Source organism: Rhododendron vialii, chromosome 1a (genome assembly GCF_030253575.1).
Source record: "Rhododendron vialii isolate Sample 1 chromosome 1a, ASM3025357v1".
Taxonomy (NCBI): domain Eukaryota; kingdom Viridiplantae; phylum Streptophyta; class Magnoliopsida; order Ericales; family Ericaceae; genus Rhododendron; species Rhododendron vialii.
In genome coordinates, this window is record NC_080557.1 from 30,586,156 (window position 1) to 30,610,753 (window position 24,598).

The following is a 24,598-nucleotide window of genomic DNA, read 5'->3' on the forward strand; positions in this document are numbered from 1 at the left end:
GTGGGGTTCTGAAAGTGCTCCCACCACCACAAACTATCCCACCAAACCTTAACCAAAATGTTTATTGTGAGTTTCACCAGATGCCTGGTCACACCACTGACAACTGCGTTCGCCTTCGTCATGAGATTCAAAACCTCATTGACAACAAGGTCATTGAAGCTCCTCCCCCAGATAAGCCAAATACCATTTCAAACCCCATACCACAGCATAACACCCCTTTCTGTATTAACCAAATCACCTTAACCGATGACTTTACTACCCAGGACTTTGACCCAACCTTCTTCATCATCCCTGACACTGAACCAAGGCCAGTTGTGGAAATCCCTAAAAAAATTGCCCTTTGTTTTCTCTGGGAATGGGAAGACACGTGGGGAAACTTGATTGCCAATTGGGAGGAATTTGAAGCCGCTAACTTTCAAAGAATTGTTGAACCTCCATTCGAGCCTGGATGGGAGGTTGATTGGCAAAATGTTCATACTAATCGACTCTCTCGATGGACTTTTCTTATACATGATGTTTGAAGGACAGAATGAGAACTATCAGATCCCTCAAGAAGCTTTCGAATGAGAATGAGGCCCAACCCTAGATGCGAATTAGCTTTTGGCCAGAGATAACCCACTGGATATGTTCTCCCTACCCGCAATGTTTGCTGAGGAATACCAACCCGAGATGGCAGCCTACAAGTGGGCGGAACTTGCTCTGCATCGCCTAGACTTGTCCCATTTCAATGACTTTGTCGTTGATAATTTGTAGAGCAACGTGGGTCTTAACCCGTGGTATTTGAATCCGGGGCCCCTAGAGCATGAGGAAGAGATAGCTAGTAACGAGTTTAACCCAATGGACTACATTGTGGACGAAGCCAAATCAGAGCCATCGGTCACTTTTCCTGAGGATGCTAATGTCGCCATGACGAACTTATGGGAAGACGAGCCAGGGACCAGACCAATCCATGGGCAAACTCTGAAATAGTTAACATAAAAGTGGGAAATGAGGAATGGACTGTAACAAGGCGGTGATGGAAGCTGAGCAGTGGAAGCCTGAGGACCTTTAGGAAGATTTGGTTATCGCTGATTTGGCCGCCCATCTCCGGGATACTACCATTGGGAGCAAACGCAAGGCTCTTATTGATTTATGGAGTGAAGAATCAAAGTACCGCCAGATTGACCATCTAACTAGGAGTGGCCATGTCTACCAACCCCTTAACCTCCAAACTGGAGAATCCTCCAACTCTACAGCTCCCCAAGCCAAAGAGCCATCTGACCCTTTCACTACCCCAATCAAAAACACTTTCCAACCCTTTGCTCCACCAGCCAAAAAGCCTTCCCGTCCTAATAAAAACCCCGAAGGAATGATCAAGCAACAACTTGAGCAGACTCAAGCTAAAATCTTTATTTCGGATGTACTTGTTCATTCCACCCGCCATCGTGAAAGACTCATCCAAGCCCTCTCCCATCTGAAAGTTCCTTCCCATATAACCCCTGATGAGCTTGTGGCACTCATCAAAACCATACCCATCAAGCATGCCATAACTTTCATCGATCGAGACTTGCCCACTGAAGGAACGGACCATAATAGGCTACTACATGTCACCCTGAAATGCCATGGTAAATGGGTTCCGATAATCCTGATTGACAATGGTTCAACAATCAACGTCTGCCCACTCCGTGTTGCCTATTGCTTGGGGTACAAAAATAAGGGCTTCTCTCCATCAGAAGTCAAGGTCCGAGCATATGACAACACTCGTCGAGATGTAGTCAGGACCCTTATGCTTACTATGACCTTCGGATCCTACCAAACTAAGGTGGAATTTCATGTGGTAAGCATCCCTGCTTCCTTCAATTTGTTGCTAGGAAGGCCCTGGCTGTACCTTCCACTCTCCACCAGAAAATCCGTTTGGGGCTTGAGATAGGAATGCTCACCATCCATGGGGACTTTGGAATTCGCACCCCCACTAAGGATAATGGCCCGCTCTTAGAAATTCAACATGGGGAGGAAGATATCGCTTTGGGAGGTTTTTCACTAGATACCACAAACTCTGTCTTCTCAGTCCAGATTGGCAGTGACTTTGTCATTAGCAATGTCGCCATAAAGATAATGAAAAAGATGTCCTACATGCCAGGACTAGGACTAGGAAAGAATTTGCAAGGACCTCTAAAGTTTGAAATCATGGGAACTTTAAATACGTACAACCGACCTTGGCTACAAGCCCTCTGAGGGCAAAAGGGTGAAAAAGGGAAACCGGTTGGAGGACTACTTTGTGAAGGAGGAAGCTAAGCAAATCTATCAAGGCTAGCCAGAGCCATTTTGGGACAAGGAAACCAACACTCTGCTGCCAGGGTTTGAGATATTCACCAATGACGTTTGGCCGGAAGATGAAAAAGAGGAAATCAAGGCTGTAGTCATAAAGAAGGAACCAACCGATTGGATTGAGGTTTTCAACATGGGAAGTCTGGCGATCCTGTTTGAGGGAGGCGACCCAATGGGTACAGTCATTGAAGCTGAAGTGCAGATGTTACGGCAGGAGGCCCTCGAAGACCCGACTTTGCTCATTATGGATGCCGCTGGAGAATATAAGAATTGGACTTTCATACCAAGCACGACATGCCATGGGTCTGATTCTGAGTCTGAGTCCGAGTCCTCTGAGTCTTCCCAATCCTTTAAGTCTAAGTCAGTGCCTCTTGGCCCAACTCCTCATGGTCTATACTTTGAATTTGAGTCTACTAGTGTGTATGGCGCCCCCGAGGTCTTTGCTGATGATGAAATAAATGAAGCCGATTCTACCTATTTCTTTGATTTTGAAATAAATTGTGTTGACCCTAATGATGATGAGACGGATTTCGATAGGGATATCCCTAAAGAAATTCGATCCCTAGTCGAAAGGGAAGATGAGAGACATGCTTAGCCTGTAAAAGAAGAAGTAATTTTAATAAACTTGAGAGTATGAGGAGAATCCCCGGATGGTCCAGATCCGTTTCGAGCTATCTCTAGAGGAGCGTCAAGCTCACATAGATTTGCTTAAAGAATTTGATGATGTGTTTGCATGGTCTGATATGCCCAGAATCGATCCTGAAATCTTGGAACACTGGATTCCTCTTTATCTCGATGCAAAACTTGTGAAGAAAAAGCTAAGGCGAATGAGACCCGATTTGGTGCTTAAAATAAAAGAAAAAGTCATTAATCATATTAACGTTGGATTCCTAATAGTAACTGAGTATCCGCAATGGGTCGCAAACATCGTGCCCATTCCTAAAAAGAATGGCAAAATTGGGGTCTACGTTGACTTTAGAGACTTAAATAAAGCAAGTCCAAAAGACAATTTTCCGTTACCACACATTGATGTACTAGTCGACAATACCGCTGGGCATGCTTTGCTCTTTTTTATGGATGGCTTTTCGGGATACAATCAGATCCTCATGGCTTCGGAGGATCGGGAGAAAACCACATTTATCACAGAATGGGGAACGTATTACTACCGGGTCATGCCCTTTGGATTGAAGAACGCAGGTCTACCTATCAGCGAGCAGCCACAACTTTGTTACACGACATGATTCACAAGGAAGTGGAAGTTTACGTTGATGACATGATCGTCAAGGCAAAGGAGCTAGAGGGGCACTTACCAGCTCTCAGAAAGTTCTTCGAAAGAATCCGAAGGTACAGAATGAGGCTTAACCCGTCCAAGTGCACATTTGGGGTCACTACAGGGAAGATGTTAGGATTCATGATTACCACTCGAGGAATCGAGGTGGATCCCTCGAAGATCAAAGCCATTCTAGAAATGGACCCACCTCGATCCGAGAAGGATGTAAGAAGCTTCCTCGGCAAAGTGCAATTCATTAGTCGATTCATTGCAAAGTTGACTTCAACCTGTGAGCCAATATTTTGCTTGCTTAGGAAAGGAGAACCATTCAAATGGAATGACAAGTGTCAGAAAGCTTTTGAGGCGATCCAAAATTATCTACAAAACCCCCCGGTACTAAGACGATGGGAAAACATTTGATCCTATATCTGTCTATCATTTCATCCGCAATGGGGTGTATGCTGGCACAGGAATAAGACGATGGGGTTGAAAGGGTTGTGTATTATCTAAAGCAAAAAGATGGTTGGATGCAAAGTACGCTATACTTCGTTGGAAAAGACTTGATGGGCACTTGTTTGGGCTTCCAAGAAGCTAAGACATTACATGTTGGCGTACCCAATAAGGTTAATCTCTCGAATGGATCCTTTGAAGTACCTGTTTGAGAAACTAGCTCTCACTGGGAAATTGGCGTGCTGGTTGCTTATGTTGGCAGAATTTGAACTCCAATATGTCACAAGGAAGTCAGTGAAAGGAAGGGCCATTGCGGAATTTTTAGCTGACTACCCAGTTAAAGGAGGAGAAGATGTCGAGTTTAAGTTTTCGGATGAGGATTTGATGATCATAGTAGAGGATGTTTGGAAGTTGTACTGTGACGGGGCTGCTAATCAGAAAGGGTTTGGAATTGGTGTGCTGTTAATAGCACCCGACGGATCCCACATACTGTTTGCATTCAAGCTAAATTTTGAAGTCACCAACAATCAAGCAGAGTATGAGGCTTGTATTGTTGGCATGGAAGTAGCCATTGAAATCGGTATAGAAAAATCAGAAGTGGTGGGAGATTCTAACTTAGTGGTGTCACAAGCCAACGGCGACTGGAAAGTCAAGGAGGAGAAACTAAAGTCATATCATCAAGACCTTAAAGACCTCATTCCTCATTTCAACAGAGTAACTTTTACTTATGTGCCAAGGCTCAAGAATCAATTTGCGGACACTTTGGCAACGCTGGCATACATGGTCGAAATCCCCGTTAGTATGAAACTAAGGCCCATTGTGATTGAGCAAAGAGATTCCTCGGTGTACCAGCATGTTATGGTTATTGATGAACCTGACGATGGCCACCCCTGGTATTACGACATTTGGAGATTTGTGGAAAGGGGAGAATATCCTGCTGACTCAAGCAAGAAAGACCGAATTGCTCTCCAAAGGCTCACAGCCCAATACATCATCTGCGGGGGGAAATTTGTATCAGAGGTCACACTGTGGAATGCACAAGCTATGTATCCATGGAGCAGAAGCGGAAAGAGTGAGGAAGGAGATTCATGAAGGCGTCTGCGGACCTCATATGAACGGCATGATGCTCGCCAAGAAAATTCTCAGACAGGGATACTTCTGGTCCACCATGGAAACGAAGTGTATAGCATATGCATGGAGATGTCATAAGTGTCAAATCCATGCCAATCTCATGCATGTTTCGCCATCAGAACTGCACCAAATGACTTCTCCTTGGCCTTTCTCAGTATGGGGAATCGACGTTATTGGAAGAATCACACAAGCAGAGTCCAACGGTCACAAGTTCATCTTGGTTGCAATTGATTATTTCACAAAGTGGGTAGAAGCTATTTCTTACGCAACCCTGACTGCGGTACAAGTCGCACATTTTATCAAACAGAATGTCATCTATCGGTATGGGGTTCCTCAAGTGTTCATGTCAGACAATGGGGTTCACTTCAAGGGTCGAGCAAAGGAAATTTTGGAGGAATTTCAGACCCAAGTGCACAAGTCGACCACATATTGGCCCCAAACCAACGGAGCCGTGGAAGCCGCAAATAAGACTGTTAAAACCATTTTGGAAAAGTCCATTGAATCCATAAGGAATTGGCATGAGCAGTTACCACTCGCCCTATGGGTATATCGGACGTCCGTACGTACGCCAACAGGAGCAACGCCTTATTCTTTGGTTTATGGCATGGAGGCCGTGCTCTCTATTGAGTTAGAGATCTCATCCCTTGAACCATGATTGAATGTGAGGTTCAAGAGGCGGAGTGGTTAAGCAATAGGTTCAAGAAACTCATGTTATTTGATGAACGGAAATTGAGAGCCCTTTACCACATCCAAGGGTACCAACGAAGGTTGCCCGAGCATTCAACAAGAAGGTGAAACCTAGGGACTTTGCAGGAGGTGACATGGTTTCGAAGGAAATTCAGGCATCGATTTATGATCAACAAGGAAAGTTTTGGACAAAGTATGTGTGTGTGTGGGGGGGGGGGGGGGGGGGCAGGGCTTGATTTCACCGTGATCTTCTTGAACCTTTTTCTCCCTTTGATGAGCTGCGGAAGTTCTGAGCTGATCTTTGTGTACCTGCAGAACCGGAGGGGGGTGTTCCTCGGGGAAGAAGCTCCGACGAACAAGTCAGTAATTGGAGAAGAAAGAAAGTTTGGTAAGAAATTTGCTAAGAGAGATAAGTGAGTAGTTGAGAGTAAGAAATCACCCTTTCCCCTAGAAGGGGCACTCATCTATTTATAGGCAAAGATGTAGAGGGCTGTACAGGCTGGTTCTGCAGCCCACGTGCTTTGTCATGTTCGGATGACGTCACTTGTCAGGTGCATTTAATGAACGCCGCTTCTTGGAGATTACAGAGCCACATTTGTCAATGTTAGACAAATCACATCAATCAGAGATGTCATCTCGGTTATCAGAGATGACAACCCACATATCATCAGAACCTTCTAGAAGGTTCCACAGAGACGGTCGCTGAATGTTTATATCGAGCAAACACATTACCAGATACGTGAAATCCTATCGAGCGCAAACAACATCTAACGAACAATGGAAAGTTTACCAAGCGAAAGGACCTCACCAAGCGATAGGAATACTTCCCGAGCAAAGTTAGTATTAAACATTCGGTTATACTTAGCAAGCTCGGCAAGATGCGTCTTGACTTAAAGATGAATTGAGACAACTGAACGATGAATCCACAATGATGTCACCCCTATGCCCTTTTTGAACCTTCGGATATTTTGGCCCACTACAATAGCCCCTCAACTTCTGCTTCTCACGCTTGGTTGGGAAGGAGAAGTTGAAAATAATGGCCGAACAAAGGATGAAGAAAACAGTTGGTTTTGAACAACTCCTTGAATCCGAGCTGCTAACCCTTTGAGATCAAGATTAGCATTTAATGCTTCTGAAACCACCATTTTCAAATTGTGCCATGCGTCAATTTGTTATTGGGTAATGGTACAGCGCATCCCATCAGTCACCACGTGTCATCCATCGAACGACACATCAATCTCCCGCTCGAATCCAACGGCTGGGGGCTTTGAACCACTTCGAATTCCGCCCTAGGTATAAAAGAGGATGGAGAGAGAAAATCACTTTTTCTCCCCATCCATTGATCTTTTCATCTGCAGAGCGGAGTTCAACACCAAAAAAATGTTAGAAATATGAGGATTTGAAGCATTTCACAAAATTTTCGTGGTTTTCAGGTATTTCTCAATTCCTAGCACTTTTCACTGCATTTTGGTTGTTTTCAAGCACGTTTAGCCCACGAAATCGGGTTTTTCCTTTCCATTTCAACTTTTCCAGTCACCTGAACACTATAGAACACGTTGAAGGTGTTCATGTGTTCTTCCGAGCTTATATGCATCTTCAACCCGTGTTCTTCCGAACTCCGATAAAAACTCATCCATGTTCTTCCGAAGGAAGACAGGAAAAAATAAGTCGTACGTTGACTCCTATTTGACCTTGCTGAAGCACAATAGAATCGCACACTCGGAATTCCAATATGACAAATCGTCATTCGGAAAAGTTGGGATATGCTCGGAAACAGTAGAATACCAAACGATAGGCACGTTAGGAATTTTCACCATGCAACTCGCTAACGGTCTTATCCCTTGCACTTATGCTTTAGGTATGGAGTCATCAGAGTCCACCTCATCTGGAAAGTCATCCCAATCGGTAGATTCCGGCGCATCGGGCTTCGGTAAGGTCGATCCTCAACTTACTGAAATAATCAGAGATGAAGCTCGGAGTTACCGAGCCAGATCGAGCGGTGGGGTATCTGAGGGGATTGATTATCCTACCAGGGTAATTCCTCTCTGAGCAATGGGTCCTAATCCCAATATCATAAACATTGACAAGGAATCGTCGGAGAAAGGAGTAGAAGTTTCGCATGAAGAAGAGGAAGAAGGAGCCGAAGGTGGAGCAAATGAAGGTGCATCTGAGAGGGAAACACCTGTTGCTTCATCTAGCCAAATAGACGAGGAGACTGGTGCCGTCGGCGAGTCATCTTCTCAAGTGCCGAGGGTACGAAGAAAAATTACACCTTTGGACCTCGACGTAATCCCAAACCGAACGGGAAAAGATCCCTGCCCGTATTGGGATTGTTTCGGGGATCAAACGGGGATCGATCTTTTTTGAAGGACCTATGAATTACCAGACAATGTTGTCATAACGCCCATCCCAGGATCCTGAATAAGATTCAGTGACGAGCACATCACAGTCCCTCTAATGGCGATCACCAAAGGCGGGCTTCGGTTTCCTATGCACAGGGTCCTGAGAGAGATCCTTCATATTTTTGATCTTACACCGTGTCAATTGAGCATCAACTCATATCGTATTATCCACTCGGTAATCAAATTAGCCGAGGTAAAAATGTTCCCTCTAGAGGCTTACCACATTTTTGAGAATTATATGATGTCTCGGAACGTCAGGTATTCTCGATACTACTTGTGCTCCCGAAAGAATATGGTAAAGATTATTCCTGAGGGTATGTACGACTCGAAGAAGTGGGCCTCGGATTACGTAGAGGTTCGGGGTAACTATCAGTTCCCTCAATTAGAGTACCGGCGATTCGAAGTTGCTACCCATAGGGGAAATCCATTTAAGCATAAATTTTTTTTGTTTTGTTTATTATTGCATAATAGACATGTCTGTTGTCTCATGATTGTTTTAACTTTATTTGCTCGGCAGATACTCCGAAGCTAAACAAAGATCTATCGAGGGCAGCAAAGGGTTGTGGGCTTGCTGCTGCTCTTCTCACCTTTCCGAGGAAGAAAGAGACGCTCCCACAATTCTCGGCTACGAAGCAACTTACAGAGGTCGAATTCGAGAGAAAGCTTCTGACGAGGCTGAGAAGCAGGTCCCAGAAGAAGGTTATACCGAGCTTCCCGAAGAACTTTTACCCAGCAAGGACAAACCATTACGGGGGGTCTTAAGACTTCCAATTGAAGAAACCTTGCCAGAATAAGAGGAAGAAATGCCTCCCAGAAGTATGAGGGCCGTGCTGTAGAAGAAGCTGGAGGAAAAGGAAAAAGAAAAGGCCGAACTGAGGAAATTCGGAGCGCCTGGGGCCTCAGGATCGACCCCAAGCCAAAAGGCTCCAGCTCTCCAACATTCATAAGCGACCTCCGGTTGCCCCTACCTCCCCGAAGGATGCTCCTACTGGGAAGAGGTCCAAAGTTACTCCGAGGGCAAAAGGTTCAGAGGTTGAATATCCGAGGGGAGAGGAGATGGAAAAAGAAGAAGAGGGAGAGAAGGGAAAGGAGTTAGCCTTGGATTTCAATACTCCGTGGATGCCAAACTTCATCACTCCTGACAAGAAGCAGATCCTAAAGTCTGATAGCTTGAGGGAGGATCCTTCACTGGCTTTCACTCTGCAATCTGGGCTTGCCCTGCCGAGGGACATCCAAAGCCCCTCTTCTCTGAAAGCTGCTTTGAGTGATTATTACTTTCACGTTGGAAGGGTAACTTCAATTTTACGGTCTTGCAATAAGTTTCTTGCCTGTTTGTTATATTTTCCTCGGATGATTTTAACTTGTTTTGAGTACAGGCCACCTAATCTATCATGAGCGCCGAGTGCCATCTTACCAAGCATGATAAGAAAACAAAATTGCTGAAGCAATCGGTGGTGCACAACCAAAATGTAGCCGAGGATTACAAGAAGAGCTTAGAGCAGTCCGAGCTTGTGCGCCAAAGCCAAGAGCTTCAGATTACAAATCTGAATGACTAGATCAACGGACTACAAGACTCGGCCGAACGTACCAACGCCTAGGGAAAGGATGAGGGACTCACGGAGGGGAGAGCTCTGGAGAGAGAGGAGATGAAAAAAGAGATGGAGAAAGAGCTACAGGAGTGGTATGACCAAGGGTACTACCAAGCCGAGGAGGATGTGGCGGATGAGCTCCTGGCAGCCCAGGCCGAGATGAAAGAGGCTCAACACAAGGAGAGCTTTATGCTCGGCTACAACAGAGGCCTGGATGATGCAGGGGTTGAGCCAGATGATGACAGGAGAATTCTAGTGGAAGTGCCCTCCCTTACTCCTGCCGAGGCCGAAGATATTAAGCCTGCAGCCAACCCTCTCGAGGCCACAAATGTTCAAGTTCCCTCGAACCCTGTTCAGTCTCCAACTGGAGCTCTTCCCGGAGTTTAATCCTTAGAGTTTTTGTTTGCTTTTGTTTCTTGAATTTGAACATTCTAGTTGACATGGTCGGCGCCAAACAATAGGCCTTAGCCGCACCAGAGTATGTAATTAATACAGGTTTTGAGGGTGGCACCAAACGATCTACTATTGCCACGGCTCAGTAAATTTAGGAATGTTTTTAGGAGATTGCAACGAACGATGCACCATCCGCAATGCCCTAAGTAATGATGGAAGTTTTAAGAGAAATTTACAAGTCTTTTTACTCGTTCTAATTCCTCTTTGTGAATGTTTGTATTTTGCTAGCACTCGGATTCCCCACTGCGTTGTCTTACAAGTTTGAATGCTCGTGTAACCAAAAATGTAAAAAATGCCAGAAATTTCAAGTCTTTTCGTTCGGTTTACCCATGCCCGAAGGCTTACATTCTAAACAAAAATAGAAATTACAGACGAGCAAAAGAGAAAAGGAGGACGCCAAGGTTACCCGTGAAACTTCCTGAGTTTTTGGGCATTCCACGGGTTAGCGATCGACGTACCATCCATCTCGGCGAGTTTGTAAATGCCGTGGCCAATATTTTCCACCACTCGATAGGGACCTTCATATGGATTCTTGAGCTTGGTCAACTTTACTGCCTCGGTGACCATCCGAAGGACCAAATTGCCAACAATGAACGGTCGAGCTTGAACATTCTTGTTGTAGCCCCCAGCGACTTCTTGCTGATATGCCGCGTGCCGAAGGTTGGTGTTATCCCGAAGTTTTTTGGCGAAGTCCAACTCGGCACCCACAAGAGCATTGTTATCAGTGGGGTTGAAGTTCTCCGTTCGAGCCGTGGGGATCAATGTGGACAAGGGGAGTACTACTTCCATTCCATAGGCCATCAAGAATGGAGTTCGGCCTGTGGATCACCAAGGAGTAGTACGATAGGCCCATAAAACATGAGGAAGCTCTTCGACCCACAAGCCAAGCTTTCGATCCAAATGACGCTTTAGCCCCCGAGTGATGGTCTTGTTGGAGGCCTCGGCTTGACCATTGCCTTGGGGGTAAGCCACAGATGAGTTATGGATTGTGATATTTCATTTTTTGTAGAAGGTTTTGATAGCAGCCGCAACAAACTGGGAACCATTGTCAGAAAGGATGGCGTAAGGTACGCCGAACCTAGAAATGATATGCTTTTAGATGAAATGCTCCACATCCCCAACTATGGTCTTGACCAACGGGGAAGCCTCCACTCACTTAGTGAACAAATCAGTGGCTGTAAGCATGTACTCAAATCCTCCAGATGCCTTTGGCATTTTGCCAACAATGTCAAAAGTCCAGACCACGAATGAGCATGGACTGGTGATCATTTTAAGAGGAAAGGTAGGCTGATGGATGAGTGACGCTTGCTGCTGACACCGAACACAGCGTTTCACATAATCCTCTGACTGTTTGGCCATCTTTAACCACCAGTAACCCTGGGTTAGCGCTCGTTGGGCCATAGTCCGTTCTCCCAAGTGTGCCCCACAACTTCCTGAGTGAAACTCGTTCAAAACACTCTCCACCTGATCTTCATGAACAACTCGTAAGTCAAGGCCAGTGAAGTTTCTTCGGTAAAGGTTGTCGTTCGGATCAAGGAAATAGTTAGCAGCTTGGCAACGGATCTTATGCGCTTCCCGTTTGTTCAGTGGGAGAACTTGGTTCTTCAAGTATGCAACGATTGGATCCATTTGGCTTGGACCGAGTGTAATTGCCATGACCGAACAAGCTAATGGCTCGAAGCTCGGGAATTCAACTTCATCAAATACAATGGTGCAACTGCCCGAGGTCTTGTAAACCGAAGCAAGACCTGTCTAGGTGTCAGCATGAGCATTATGATCCCGAGAAATCCACTCCACTTCCACTCAGCCAAACCGTTTGAGAAGCGCCAAAACGTGACTAACATAAGCATTCATACGCCCTTCTTTGGCTTGGTAATCGTCAGTCAAATGACCCACAATCAGCCAAGAGTCACAAAAGACATGACCCGAATCCGCATCGAGCCGAAGAGCAAGTTGTAAACCAGCGATAAGAGCTTCATACTCTGCTTCATTATTCGTTGTCGCATATCCGATGGAAACCACACTCTCATGAACAATGCCACTTGGTGAGATGAGAATAATCCCAGCCCTCGGTCCATTAACATTGGAAGCCCCATCGACCGTCATTCGCCAAGCATCTCCTGAAAAGAGCTTCCATTCTCTCTTAGGCTTTTTCGTACTTGATGTATACCGAGCACGCAAGGATTCAGGGGGAGGATTATTCCAGTCCACAAAAGCCTCTTCGTCGGCAATCCGAGCTTCTTCTGCGGCCGTGGCCAGAGCATTGGCTTCATCTTGCAACCTAGGAGTAAGTTCAACAAAGAAGTCGGCCAAAGCCTGTCCCTTCATTGTAGTTCGGGGCTCGAACTGGATGTCAAAATTGGCCAGATCCTGAGAAAACTTCAAAATCCTACTCGATGAATCCGTCTTGCGAAGTACAGCTTCGAGAGGAAACTCAGTGAGGACCACAATCCTATGGCATTGAAAGTAAGGCAAAAGGCTTGTTTTAGTTGAAACAAGAGCCAATGCTAATTTTTCCATAGGCAAATACCTTGACTGAGAGTCCGTCATCATTTTGCTCGAGTTAAAGATATGCAGATGTTCCATTCCTTCTTTTCGAATGAGGGTTGCGCTCGTGGCATGATCTGAAACAGTAAGGTAGAGGTACAAGTCTTCCTCGGGCAGGGGTGTAACGAGGAGCGGAGCACGGGAAAGGTATTCCTTTAATGACTGGAAAGCCAGCTCACATTCCTCGGTCCACACGAACCTGTGTCGACTAGTCTTGATTGCTTGAAAGAACAGTCGGCATAGATCTCCAGAGCATCGAATGAAACAATTCAAGGCGGCCACCATTCCTGTAAGGCGCTGTACTTCCTTGATTGTAGTTGGAGCTCGAAGATTTTGTACTGCTGTGAGTTGTGTTGGATCTACTTCTATTCCTCGGCGGCTCACCATGTAACCAAGGAATTTACCCAAACCGACTCCAAATGCACATTTCTCCGCATTTAGACGAAGCTTATGTCATTTCAAAACGGCAAAGACTTTGCCCGAATCCCAAAGGTGATCTTGAGCGAACTTACTCTTGCAAACCATATAATCAATGTAAGCCTCCAATATTCTGCCGAGCATTCTAGGGAACATCTTGGTAATGATCCGTTGAAAAGTTGCCCTAGCGTTCTTCAATCCGAACGGAACAACGTTATAACAATATGTTCCCCAAGGGGAGATGAAAGCCGTCTTCTCCTGGTCTTCTTTTGCCAGAGCAATTTGATGGTAGCCCCGATATGCATCCATAAAGCTCAGTCGCTCATGCCCCGTTGTAGCATCCACCATTTGCTCTGTCCGAGGAAACGGAAAGCAATCCATCGGACAAGCGTCGTTAAGGTTTGTGTAGTCGATGCAAACCCTTAGTTTCTCATTTTTCTTCGGTACGACAACAAGGCTGGCGAGCCAGGTTGGATATAAAATCTCTCGAATCACTCCCGCCTCCAGCAATTGGTCTACCTTCGTCATCATTGCCTCTACATGCACAGCAGCCAAACGTCGGACCTTTTGCACCACCAGTTTTCTATTCGGATCAACGTTAAGAGAGTGAGAAGCGAATGAGAGATCCACTCCTGGCATTTCCTGGGGAGTCCAAGCAAACACTTCAATATTCCTTTTAAGGAATTCGAACATCTCCATATGCTCGGTCTCGTCCAAAGAGCTGCCGATAAGAAAATACTGCCCGCCGTATTCAGTAAATGGTATCCGCGTAAGCTCTTCTATTGACCTTTGCTCGGCTAGCAAGCCAACATCTTCAAGAACTAGGACATCAGCTGCCTCTACGCATTGCACCTCCAAAAAACTCGGTTTGTTAGTCACCGTGCTGATATAGCATTTCTTTGATTGCACTTGGTCCCCTCGAAGTCTTTTCAGCCGACCATTCAAGCCAACGAATTCATGATTTGATGGAGGGTAGAGGCCCCTTCATTCCATGTAGCCAGGCTCGACCGAGGATGATGTTGTAGGGGCTGGGAGAATTAACCACCATGAATTCAACATCTACCACTCGGGAACTGGCTCGCATGGGTAGGGTGATTAAGCCGAGCGGCCAAACAGGGGCACCGCTGAAGCTGACGAGTGGAGTGGTTGCCGTCTGAAGTTGATCAGGGGTAAGTCCGAGACTTTTAAATGTTGAATAGAACATTACCTCAGCCGAACTTCCTTGGTCAATCAATACTTGTTGTATAGTTAACTGGGCAATAGTAATGGTGACCACAAGGGCGTTATTATGAGGCAGCTACACTCCAACGAAATCTTCAGAAGTACAAGTTATAGGGTCTTCGAGGCTCGGATCCACCCATTTTTGCTTCATTGACGTGCCAATATTGTAGACCGATAATGCAGCAACGACTTTATCAATCTCGGACTGAAGCTCGACTGCCCGTCCTTTGGATACTAGGCCCAGGATAACCCCCACAATGTTTCCTATGATTGGAGGAGGAGGGGGAAGCGTATTCTTCCGAGTGTCAATCCATGGATTGAGATGCCCAATAGCGGTAAGCTCCACCAAATATCGTTTGAACGGTTGGCATTGCGTTGTGTAACGGCCGCGCTCCTTGTGTTACGTGCACATCCCGGGGCCATTTCCTGTCGTGCCCAAGAATCCCGTCGGCCAGACAAAAAATAGAAGCTGGCCTATGATGTTTAGGAGCTTATAGATAGGCTCGGTGAATGTAGTTCGTTCGGCCACATATTCGTCCGGCCGCGGTTCCCGTCTTTGTTGTTGCCACGGTTGTTGCTGTTGAGGGTGTTGTGGCAGCCGGTTCTTACTGCCTTGTTTGTTCGGTCCTTGGTTACTGTTGTTTGAGCTTCAACTTTGCCCTACGTTGGCCACCTATTTTTTAGCTACAGTTGGTGCCTTAGAAGATTCGGAGGCCTTCGGAACGTTGCATTTGGCGACTGCTTCTTCATGGACGCAATCTTTTTCAATGATCACCATCAATTCCCCCATTGTCTTCAAAGGGTTTCGAGAGAGATCTCAGAACATCGCCGAAGTAGGATCCAGCCCATTCATGAATGACTCGGCTGTGACCCTTTGATCACAGTCTGTGATCAGATTGTAAACCTCCCAATATCGTTCAGTATAAAGCTGAAGAGTCTCCCCCGCTACTCTTCTCATGTTCACGAGCATAGATAACGTCTTTGGCTGGACGTTGCTCGTTACAAATCATTTGGTGAACTCCAACTCCAGCTCATTGAAGCATGTGATAGACTTGGGTTTCAGCTGGTTGTACCAAAGCATGATCGGTTCACTCAGCGTCAGGGGGAAGATCTTGCACATGAGCGCATCAATGAAATTGTGGAGGCTCATCATTTGTCAGAAGAAGCAGACGAACGCGACTGCGTCCTCCTTTGCTTCATAACACTTGATTTTCAGCATGGTGAATCGTTCAGGTGGTCTTTCCTATTGAATAGCGTCGACGAAGGGGGAAGCCTTAGCCTTCCCGAGCTTCGAATTATCTTCGGGAATGGGGTTTGGTTGAGCGACGGGGGGTGGAATTTCAATTCGTGGCTTGGGAACCCTTCTATGCTCTCGGTGATGGTGTCAAGGATGTTCAATTCTTTCCTGTCACCGTTGACTTCCTCCTCCCGAGGGTTCCGGGGCTTCACCTCTGGAGCCTGAAAAATGAGCATGATGAGGCATGGCACCTTCAACAACGGGCTGATACATGGTTGGTAAGCCCGTGAATTGATCATATAAAACAAGCGTATTGCCATGTTCGGAACATCTATCCCTACTTGTCGTTCGGTGGTGATCTCGAGAATTGACCAAATGTCGACCCTCACAATAACATTCGGAAATTGATCTTGACTGCTTAGATCATTCGGGATACTCTCCCGTATGGGTGCGCTGAGGAGGATTATTCAAATTCATGGGTTGTTTCTCTTTTCTTAACTCCACATCTCGTCGTGAGGGATGATGCGTTCGGCCTGATGCCCCCGTTCTATTATTTCCATTGGTTGTGCTTGTAGCAGAGGATCTTGAACTCTCAACTTGAATGAGGCTCGCCAGACGCGGACGAGAGCTTGTTGGTTGAGGTCTTAGAGCTCGCTCGAGACGTTCGAAGACGGTTCGGCGCTCGAAAGTTGCTAATTCAGTTGTTTGTGCAGGGCGTGACTTTCTGCTTCGTTTGTGGGCTCTCTTCTGATGACTTGGTTCGGCATGATGGGCATGGGTTGGTGTGGCAACCACGCCACCATCCCGATCCTTTAACCATTGTTGGAGCATGGCTATAACCACCGCCTGACATTTTTGCTCCGCCAGGGCGATGTCTAACTCGGTTTGAGGGAACGAAAGTTGTCGAGAAACTGGTGGGGCGGTCCTGGCAGTCTGGTTGGGTTCGATATTAAGGGATCTGTAACCAGCAAGACCGAGGGTGAAGTTTTTTGGAACTGGAGGGGGAAGACGATGAGCCATATCTTTGGTGTTGAAGAAAGAAGGAGAAGAAAGGATAAGATCAGGTGTGGAAATCAGTTCCACTATTTGCTAGGAAGAAGTGTGAAGAACTTCCCCATCAGAGTTGCCAATTGTGGGGGGCTGATTTCACTGTGATCTTCTTTTTCTCCCTTTGATGAATTGCGGAAGTTCTGAGCTGATCTTTGTGTACCTGCAGAACTAGAGGGGGGTGTTCCACCAGGAAGAAGCTCCGACGAACAAGTCAATAAGTGGAGAAAAAAGGAGGTTTGGTAAGAAATTTGCTAGAAGACAGAAGTGAGTAGTTGAGAGTAAGAAATCTCCCTTTCCCCTAGAAGGGGCACTCTTCTATTTATAGGCAAAGATGTAGAGTGCTGCATAGGCTGGTTCTACAGCCTACGTGCTTTGTCACATTCGGATGACATCACTTATCAGGAGCATTTAATGAATGCCGCTTCTTGGAGATTGCAGAGCCGCGTTTGTCAATGTCAGACAAATCACATCAATCAAAGATGTCATCTCGGTTATTAGAGATGACAACCTACATATCATTAGAACCTTCTAGAAGGTTCCACAAAGACGATCGCCGAATGTTTATGCCGAGCAAACACATTACTAGATACATGAAATCCTACAGAGCGTAAACAATGGAAAGTTTACCGAGCGAAAGGACCTCACCGAGCGATAGGAATACTTCCCGAGCAAAATTAGTACTAAACGTTTGGTTATACTTAGCAAGCTCGGCAAGATGCTTAGTGGCCCGCCTATTGTTTGGAAAACAGGTGATAAGAAATGTAAAGATGCGTCTTGACTTACAGATGAATTGAGACAACTAAACTATGAATCCACAATGATATCACCCATATGCCCCTTTTGAACCTTCAGATATTTTGGCCCACCACAAAGTGGTCAGGGCAATACATCATCAAGACCATCCTATCTGAGGAGCTTCCCAACTTATCGATTTGGATGGAAATGAGTTCTCAACTTTGGCTAACCTAGATCAGCTCAAACGCTACTATCCTTGAAAGAGGCTCGCTGGACTGAAAACCGCAAGGGCTGGCAATCACAGGCAAAAGTTAGAGCGAAAGCCTACTAGGTTGAAAACCAGCAAGGGCAACCTATGCAAAAGTTAAGGCGTACAATAAAGGAGCTCGCTAGGCCGAAAATTCGAAAGGGCGGTACTAGGCAAAATTTAGAGCGCAAAAGGAGAGTGCCAAAACCAGAGCGAACCTTATCCTGAACTACATCAAGACCTGATTCCTTTGCAAAAAAGGATACGTAGGCAGCCTTGCTTTGAGGCCCGGTCACGATCTATCAACATCAAAAGAAAACCAAGTTGTAAGAACTCAAAGCACAGAATCAAGAAGGGGAAAACCCTTCATAACTCACTTTTATTTAAATTACTACTTCTACTACATAAGGCTGAGCATACTTCTCGAAAATAAAAGCACAACACGATAAAGCAAAGCGGGTCCACAATTTATTTCCTAATCAAAGTGGTAGGGGTGAATCAGTTTCCGCAAGCTCTGGCCCTCGCAGCAATGTCCCTCCTGAACCACTTTCGATAGCTTCCACGTGGCAACACAGATGGATAAGGGCTTGCATCAGTAACCTCTCGGTTGCCCCAAAACTCCTGGTAGTGATAAAGGATAGAAGGGCGAAAGAGAGGCAAGACAACATCCACCAGAACCTCCATCGAAGCCTCTTGCCTCAAACCAAGCTGACGCTCGATTCGGGTAGGGAATGTAGAATGAGAAGGCCTCCAAACCGGCAAGTACGACCCATTAAGGCTCCATGTAGTGCATCGTCATGGGTGGAAGGTCCAACCAAGGGCATCTCCAAGAAATGGTTTCAGCTCACAGTCTCTTGAAGAAGTGGACCCACTCAGAAACACGACGGTCCGCATAACTCAAAGCATTGACTGGACAGCAGTCTAGCCTCATATGTCTAGTTGCCAGGGGGAACAGTCAACACGTTCACCTTGTCACAAAGCCAAATCTACCAAGAAAGAGAGAAAACAAGAAACTATAGAAAGCCAAGCCGAGTGTTGAGGTAAAAAGAGAATGTGGGAAAAGCTGAGCTGAGTGAGAAGCCTACCTGTAGGAGGAGAGGGCTACTCCCAAAGACCCCAATCTCCCCAGAACAAACCTTCTCCAAACTGATCAAAGTCTCAGCCAAGACCGTCAAAATAACGTCCTTCCGAGCCTCAATTTGGACAGCAACACTAACCAAGAATATCAGATAGTGATTGCGCCGAGACTGATAGGTCATGTCCATAAAGTCACCAGGAGGAGAGAACATCTCGATAAGCCGCATGATGTTAAGACGACCGTCGCTAACCAAGTAGCGACCGGTGCCACCACTCAGCCCAAGAACCGCAGCTAGGACCTTGGAAATGTTCACACGCATGGGAGGGATGATAACCACTCCAGAAATTAAGCCGCTAAGGTATGCGCGGAACTCTTCCACGGTAGGATAAAGCTCTTGCTCACCAAACCGGAACACATGGACCTCTGGATCCTAAAAGCTCACTGATGCCTTCAAAAGCTCCAAACGAATGCGAATGTTATGAAGGAACCTCATGGAATAAAGGCCATGGGCTCGAAAGTTGAGCCAATCAATGCCATCCATCGCAACCAACCAAAGGCGAAGTGAACCGATAAGAGAAAGAGCCATTTGAAAGAAGAGAGGAGGATGTTTAGGGTGAAGAAAATTTGAAGATGGAAGCCTCAATTTATAGGAGAAATGGGGAGGCAACTTCAACTTTCTAAGAGCCTTGGGTTTCAAAAAGTGCAAATTTTCCATGAGTCTTGCATGGGGAAGGCTTAGTCATAACATGGAAACCCAACATAAGCATGCACTGGCCCGGACATACCACTGCAGGAGTCAAACTTCAGTCACTGTGCAATTTGTCTTGGGAAGGAGCAAACTGCAGAACTATTAGAAAACCAATATCGTGCGGTGTATCATCACAACGCACGGTATTTCAAAAATTCATGGTGTTGTAGGAGACCACGCATGGCTAACCATAGCCGCACACAGCATTTCAAAGCCAGTATTCCTACAATTTTGACAGTAGAAGTTGGAGATGGATTTAAGGCCTCCAGGGGTGCAGCTAATTGCCAAAACACATTTCAATGAGTATGTGGGACTTCAGGGACGTCTCACCTCCAGTCAACTCCCAAAATTTGAGGTCGTGCTACGAAAAAGTCAATAAAGTCCTATTCTTGAGTTGGATTGGGGGATCAAAATCCATTTGGCATCGTTTCAAGCTATTCTTTTGAGTCGTACAAGTTATTATGGCCAAATGTGATTTAGTCCAAGTTTGGATTGAGCCGTGAGTCAAAACTCGAAGTCATGACCTTGAAAAGTCCATATTCCCTCGTTTTCAAAGCATATTCAAGACATGGGACAAGCTTTTGAGTATTCTTTCAAGTCATAAAGGTCATCATTACCATATATGACCGTGTTCATAAAAAGGACGTTTGTACAAAACTCTCATGGTGTGGCGTCAATATTTTTCATATTTTCTATTCCTTCATCAATATGTTTCTTATTTTAAGTTAGGAATCAAACTCAGTTTCATGATGCTCTAGCAAGTTATGGTGTGCAATATTCAACTTCTCTAAGCAACAATAATAAAGGAAATTGAATAGCTAATTCTTATATAAGCCAAATAGCATTCATGAGTCGAAGAACAAAATTGGGGCACAGGCCCTGAGATCAAAATCCTATCTATTAGGGCAAACAAACGCCCTTGAAAGGGAAGCACGCTGGCTCCATTCAAAATGGCAAAAAGCGAAAAGGCAGGAGGCTCAATCCTCATCATCATCCTTGCTCTCATCATCATCCTCCTCAGAAGCACCCTCCTTCTCCTCGGAGCTAATAACCCCGGGGACGACTACAGCTCTAGGCACCGAGCTCTCTGAGGTATCTTCCAGATCGATATCTTCAGGCTCCTCAGTCTCCTCTGAGTCGGCGCTAGGCTCTTCCTCAGTAGGGCGTGAACGTCTCTGTCTCTTTGAGGGTCGCTCTTCCCGAGTACTTAAAACAAAAGCCTATGGTGTGGGTATGCGCACAGATTTCCGACGCAAACCCTGAGAAGCCCCACCTCTAGCCTGCAAAAGCATTAGCATTCGTATATCAATTCATAAAAGCAATAAAGGCTCAGTAAGAAGTTTGAGCATGAAAGTATACCATTGTTCCCCCCACGCGAGGTAGTACCGGCGGCGCATGGCCCATGGCATACAACCGTACCAATTGCTCCAAGCCTAACATGGCCGCCGCCATTTCCCGAGCATATGCATACAACCGTACCAATTGCTCCAAGCCTAACATGGCCGCCGCCATTTCCCGAGCATACTCCAGAGTCACCTGCTCAATAAGAAAGTCAATCAAAATATGCATAAGGGAAAGTAGGTATGGAAAGAGATGGAAATATGATTATACCTCGATGAGAAATTTCGGAGGATCGACTGCTAGACATGGGACCTCCACTAAACCAGGGACTCCTTGAGCAAAGACCACATCCACTGTCCAAGAAAGAGCAGGCAAAGTGCCCCTGCTCTGACCCACGTTGTCACCACGACCTGTTCTTCCACCTCTACTGCCTCTTCCACCTCTATCGCCTCTGCCACCACCAGCCCGCTGTCGTGCCTCCCAAGCAGCACGAATCTCGAAACTCTTCATCAAGTATCGAGCCTGGTACTCTGCATAGTCAGCACCTGTCTGAAAGAGCGGTGCCAGCTCAGGATCCGATTGTGTGAGCAGCTCAATCTCCCCAAACGTGTGCTCGCTCGTTCTCTGCACGAGAGGAGGGAGTAGACCAGGGACTAAGAAAGCGTCCAGCGCTAGCAACTAACGTGACACCCAGGCACCCAAGTACCACTGCTAGCCATAGGGGGACTCCAAGAGTACTCTTCCCTTTGCCACCTCTCTGCTCCTATCCACATAACGGACTTCAAAGCGGTCCCAAATGTGCCAGTGCACCTGCAATCAAAAGCGTACATCAGGATATTATTCGATTGAAGTGCGCAAGGAGCGTTAATTGAGAAATCGAGGAAACATGGATACCTGATTGGGATGCAGCTCGTCCAAAAAGAGGTGGCCCTTCTTCACTCCTCGATACTCCTTCGACCAATGTAGGGCTTGAGGGAGTATCGCGTCATCAGGACACGAGGTCTCAGGAGGGTACATACCAAGGACCTCGTACATCCAAAGCTGTAGATCAAAGTATCAAGAGTTAGCACAAGGTATACAAAAGGAAAGTTAACTATCCATAAGAGAAGTTCTGGGGTATACCTCCCAAACCTCCAGTAGTCGCCGAGGCTTTTCCCTGCTCCCCAGGAAAGAGACCCCATGAAGGCATAGCATGCCCCCAAAGCTACACCGCCCCAGTAGAAACGACTTATCTCCCCGACGTTCCTCAATGCTGGCACGAAAGAAAGGTGTACCCAGTTGCGCCTGTTAGGAAATAAGGACACACCGAGTACGTACAGCAAGAAGTACCTTGCCATCTGCTCCTCCTCCACTCTTCCCTCCAGGGGATCCTTCCAAAAGTCCAAAAGCTGAGCGTACATACCCCAACAGCAGCTTCTGAAACTCAGCACTCCTCCCCATCGTGGCATCATAGGGGATAGGGTCCCTGTCACACCCTCGATTTTTAACATAAATAACAATACCATTTTAAATACAAATCCTCACAATAGTACATACGGTACCCCAAATTACAATACAGTTTCTGAATCTCACAAAAATGTCAACTTATACAATATTCCAAAGTAGAGAAAATAGTACAATGCAGTTTGATTTACGAAGAAAGATAAGTACTTCAAAAAAAAATTAACTTTAGCTTGTGATGTCTGCATGCACTGCACACCCTCCAAGATTGAATCCCTGTAGTGTACCTGAAAAATGATAGGTTGAGCTACACTAGCTCAGTAGGAAAATCTATATGCAAACTATATGAAAATACGATGAAGTATGCACAAAAAGTGAAAGAATTTGTTAAGTAAATATGAGAAACATGAGTTTATCACAACGAAAGACAGACTACGGCCAAAGAGTTCCAAACAGCTTGTAAGTATTCCTAACCATTCACATGTCATGTAAAAACATTATTAAAAATCACATCAATCAAACGTACTCACAATAGGTTCGCAACCATTTTGACACTTCTCATAATCTTAACCATTCTGCATTTTCACCCCTTGCATTGCAGTCAACATCACCCATTATTTGGGTCTCTGCATTACCACCTCTTGCGTTGCAGTCTGCATTTCCACCCCTTGCGTTGCAGTCACTTCCTCATTCCAATTCTCAATTACAACCACTCAAATTCCAATAATCATACAACTCATTCAACAAACACTTCTCTAATCTCAAAACACAATAAAGCACGTCAATCAAACCGACTTATAGGTCAAACACGCATTGACAATCACAATTCAATGTATTCCAAACGATCAATCACAACAGAAAATAGACTGATAAATCAGTACACGCCTTTTATTTCTTAGTACATCATAACATTCTACTGACTCCATAGCGACTCTACAACATACTACTCGCTAATATTGATACTTAGATCTTATGGAACGAACGCCAAAAGAGTTTGAAGGATAAGTAAGTGATCATGCGGACACGCATTACTATATTACCACTCGGTTCACTAGAAAAGATCATGTCTACCCACTATACTTCCCACAACGTCCCACATAGCCTTCGGTACTCCTAAACAACCTTACATCCACTTACGACGACACTAAGATAGCACTTGATGGGTATCGAAGGAAATTGAATGATCAACGAATCATTGGAACTCAAATAATCAAGCTTAGGGATGGTTTAATGATGTTTAAAATGTGTTAGAAGTGATCGGGAGTTAAAATAGACGAACGAGAATCAACGGATCAAAACTGTCCCAGAGAGCAGTCAGTGTTCGACAATTCAATAAAAATTCCATACTCAATATTTTTTAATGATTCCAATGCCAAAAGTTCAGCAACTTACCAATCTTTAAAACCCATAAGGACCCATAACCAAAAGCGTCGCTTAACCATAGCAAACAATGAAAAACGCAGCCCTGTACGCTGCCCAGACTTCCAGATTACAGGGCAATCTTCTAAAAATCATTATAAATTGAGTTCTCAATACTTTTGAACGATTCCAATCCCAAAAGTTGCATGAGTGAATGAAGCTTAAAAGGTACGAAGGAACCCTAGTCAAATCTGCATTCCAAGGATGTTTAAACAGGCATTTACCGAAGCAATACGAATCTGCCACGCATCAACGTGACAAATTGACACACCTCCACTCAAATGATCATAACTTTCGGTGTACTAAGAGTTCTAAGGCGATTCCAGTGGCAATACAAAGCCGACTTCAAGGCCTCGAAATCAATATAAAGTTTGCATGAATCGGACATCAGACGAGAAAGTTACAGCCATTTGAAGTTGGACACAAACCGAAAACGAGCAGAAACCGAGACAGATTCGTGACCAGATTTCTAAAGTCCACCATTAATTCAATTCTCAACGGTTTCGGGTGATTCCAGCGGCATTAGAACAGGCTCTAAGGCTCTGTTTGGAACTTATAGAAAGAAAAGAAAAGGAAAGGAAAATTAAAAAAATTTCCCTTCCATTGTGTGGTTGGGAGAGAAAGAGAGAAGAAAATAAAAGTTTAAAGTTCAATGAATAGTAAATTTTCTCTCCTATTTTCCTCTCATTTTCTTCCCTTTTTCTTTTCTTTTCTATAAGTTCCAAACAGAGCCAACCAAAATTCAATCCTGGGCTTAAGAAGGCGTAAAACCCCCAAAACGAAGACCCTGTTCTGCAAATTTTCGAAAATGGAAGAAACAATCTCAAAC

The 24,598-nt window shown here is 45.4% G+C and overlaps 2 protein-coding genes and 1 long non-coding RNA gene across 3 annotated transcripts; 1 reads left to right on the top strand and 2 right to left on the bottom strand.

The window, feature by feature from the left end:
- Window positions 1-4,180: 4,180 nt before the first annotated feature.
- LOC131330397 (uncharacterized) lies at window positions 4,181-5,119 on the top strand. Its single transcript, XM_058363963.1, has one exon. The coding sequence runs from the start codon at window positions 4,181-4,183 to the stop codon at window positions 5,117-5,119; it is 939 nt and encodes a 312-aa protein (XP_058219946.1).
- A 6,322-nt stretch (window positions 5,120-11,441) lies between these two features.
- Window positions 11,442-13,223, bottom strand: LOC131330413 (uncharacterized). Its single transcript, XM_058363980.1, has 2 exons — window positions 12,132-13,223; window positions 11,442-12,041 (listed from the first exon to the last, which is right to left on the bottom strand). The coding sequence occupies exons 1-2, from the start codon at window positions 13,221-13,223 to the stop codon at window positions 11,442-11,444; spliced, it is 1,692 nt and encodes a 563-aa protein (XP_058219963.1).
- A 9,167-nt stretch (window positions 13,224-22,390) lies between these two features.
- On the bottom strand, window positions 22,391-23,248 carry LOC131335299 (uncharacterized). The gene is made up of 2 exons (XR_009202489.1): window positions 22,881-23,248; window positions 22,391-22,637 (listed from the first exon to the last, which is right to left on the bottom strand). It is a non-coding gene; the product is annotated as an uncharacterized LOC131335299 (long non-coding RNA).
- Between the last annotated feature and the right edge of the window lie 1,350 nt (window positions 23,249-24,598).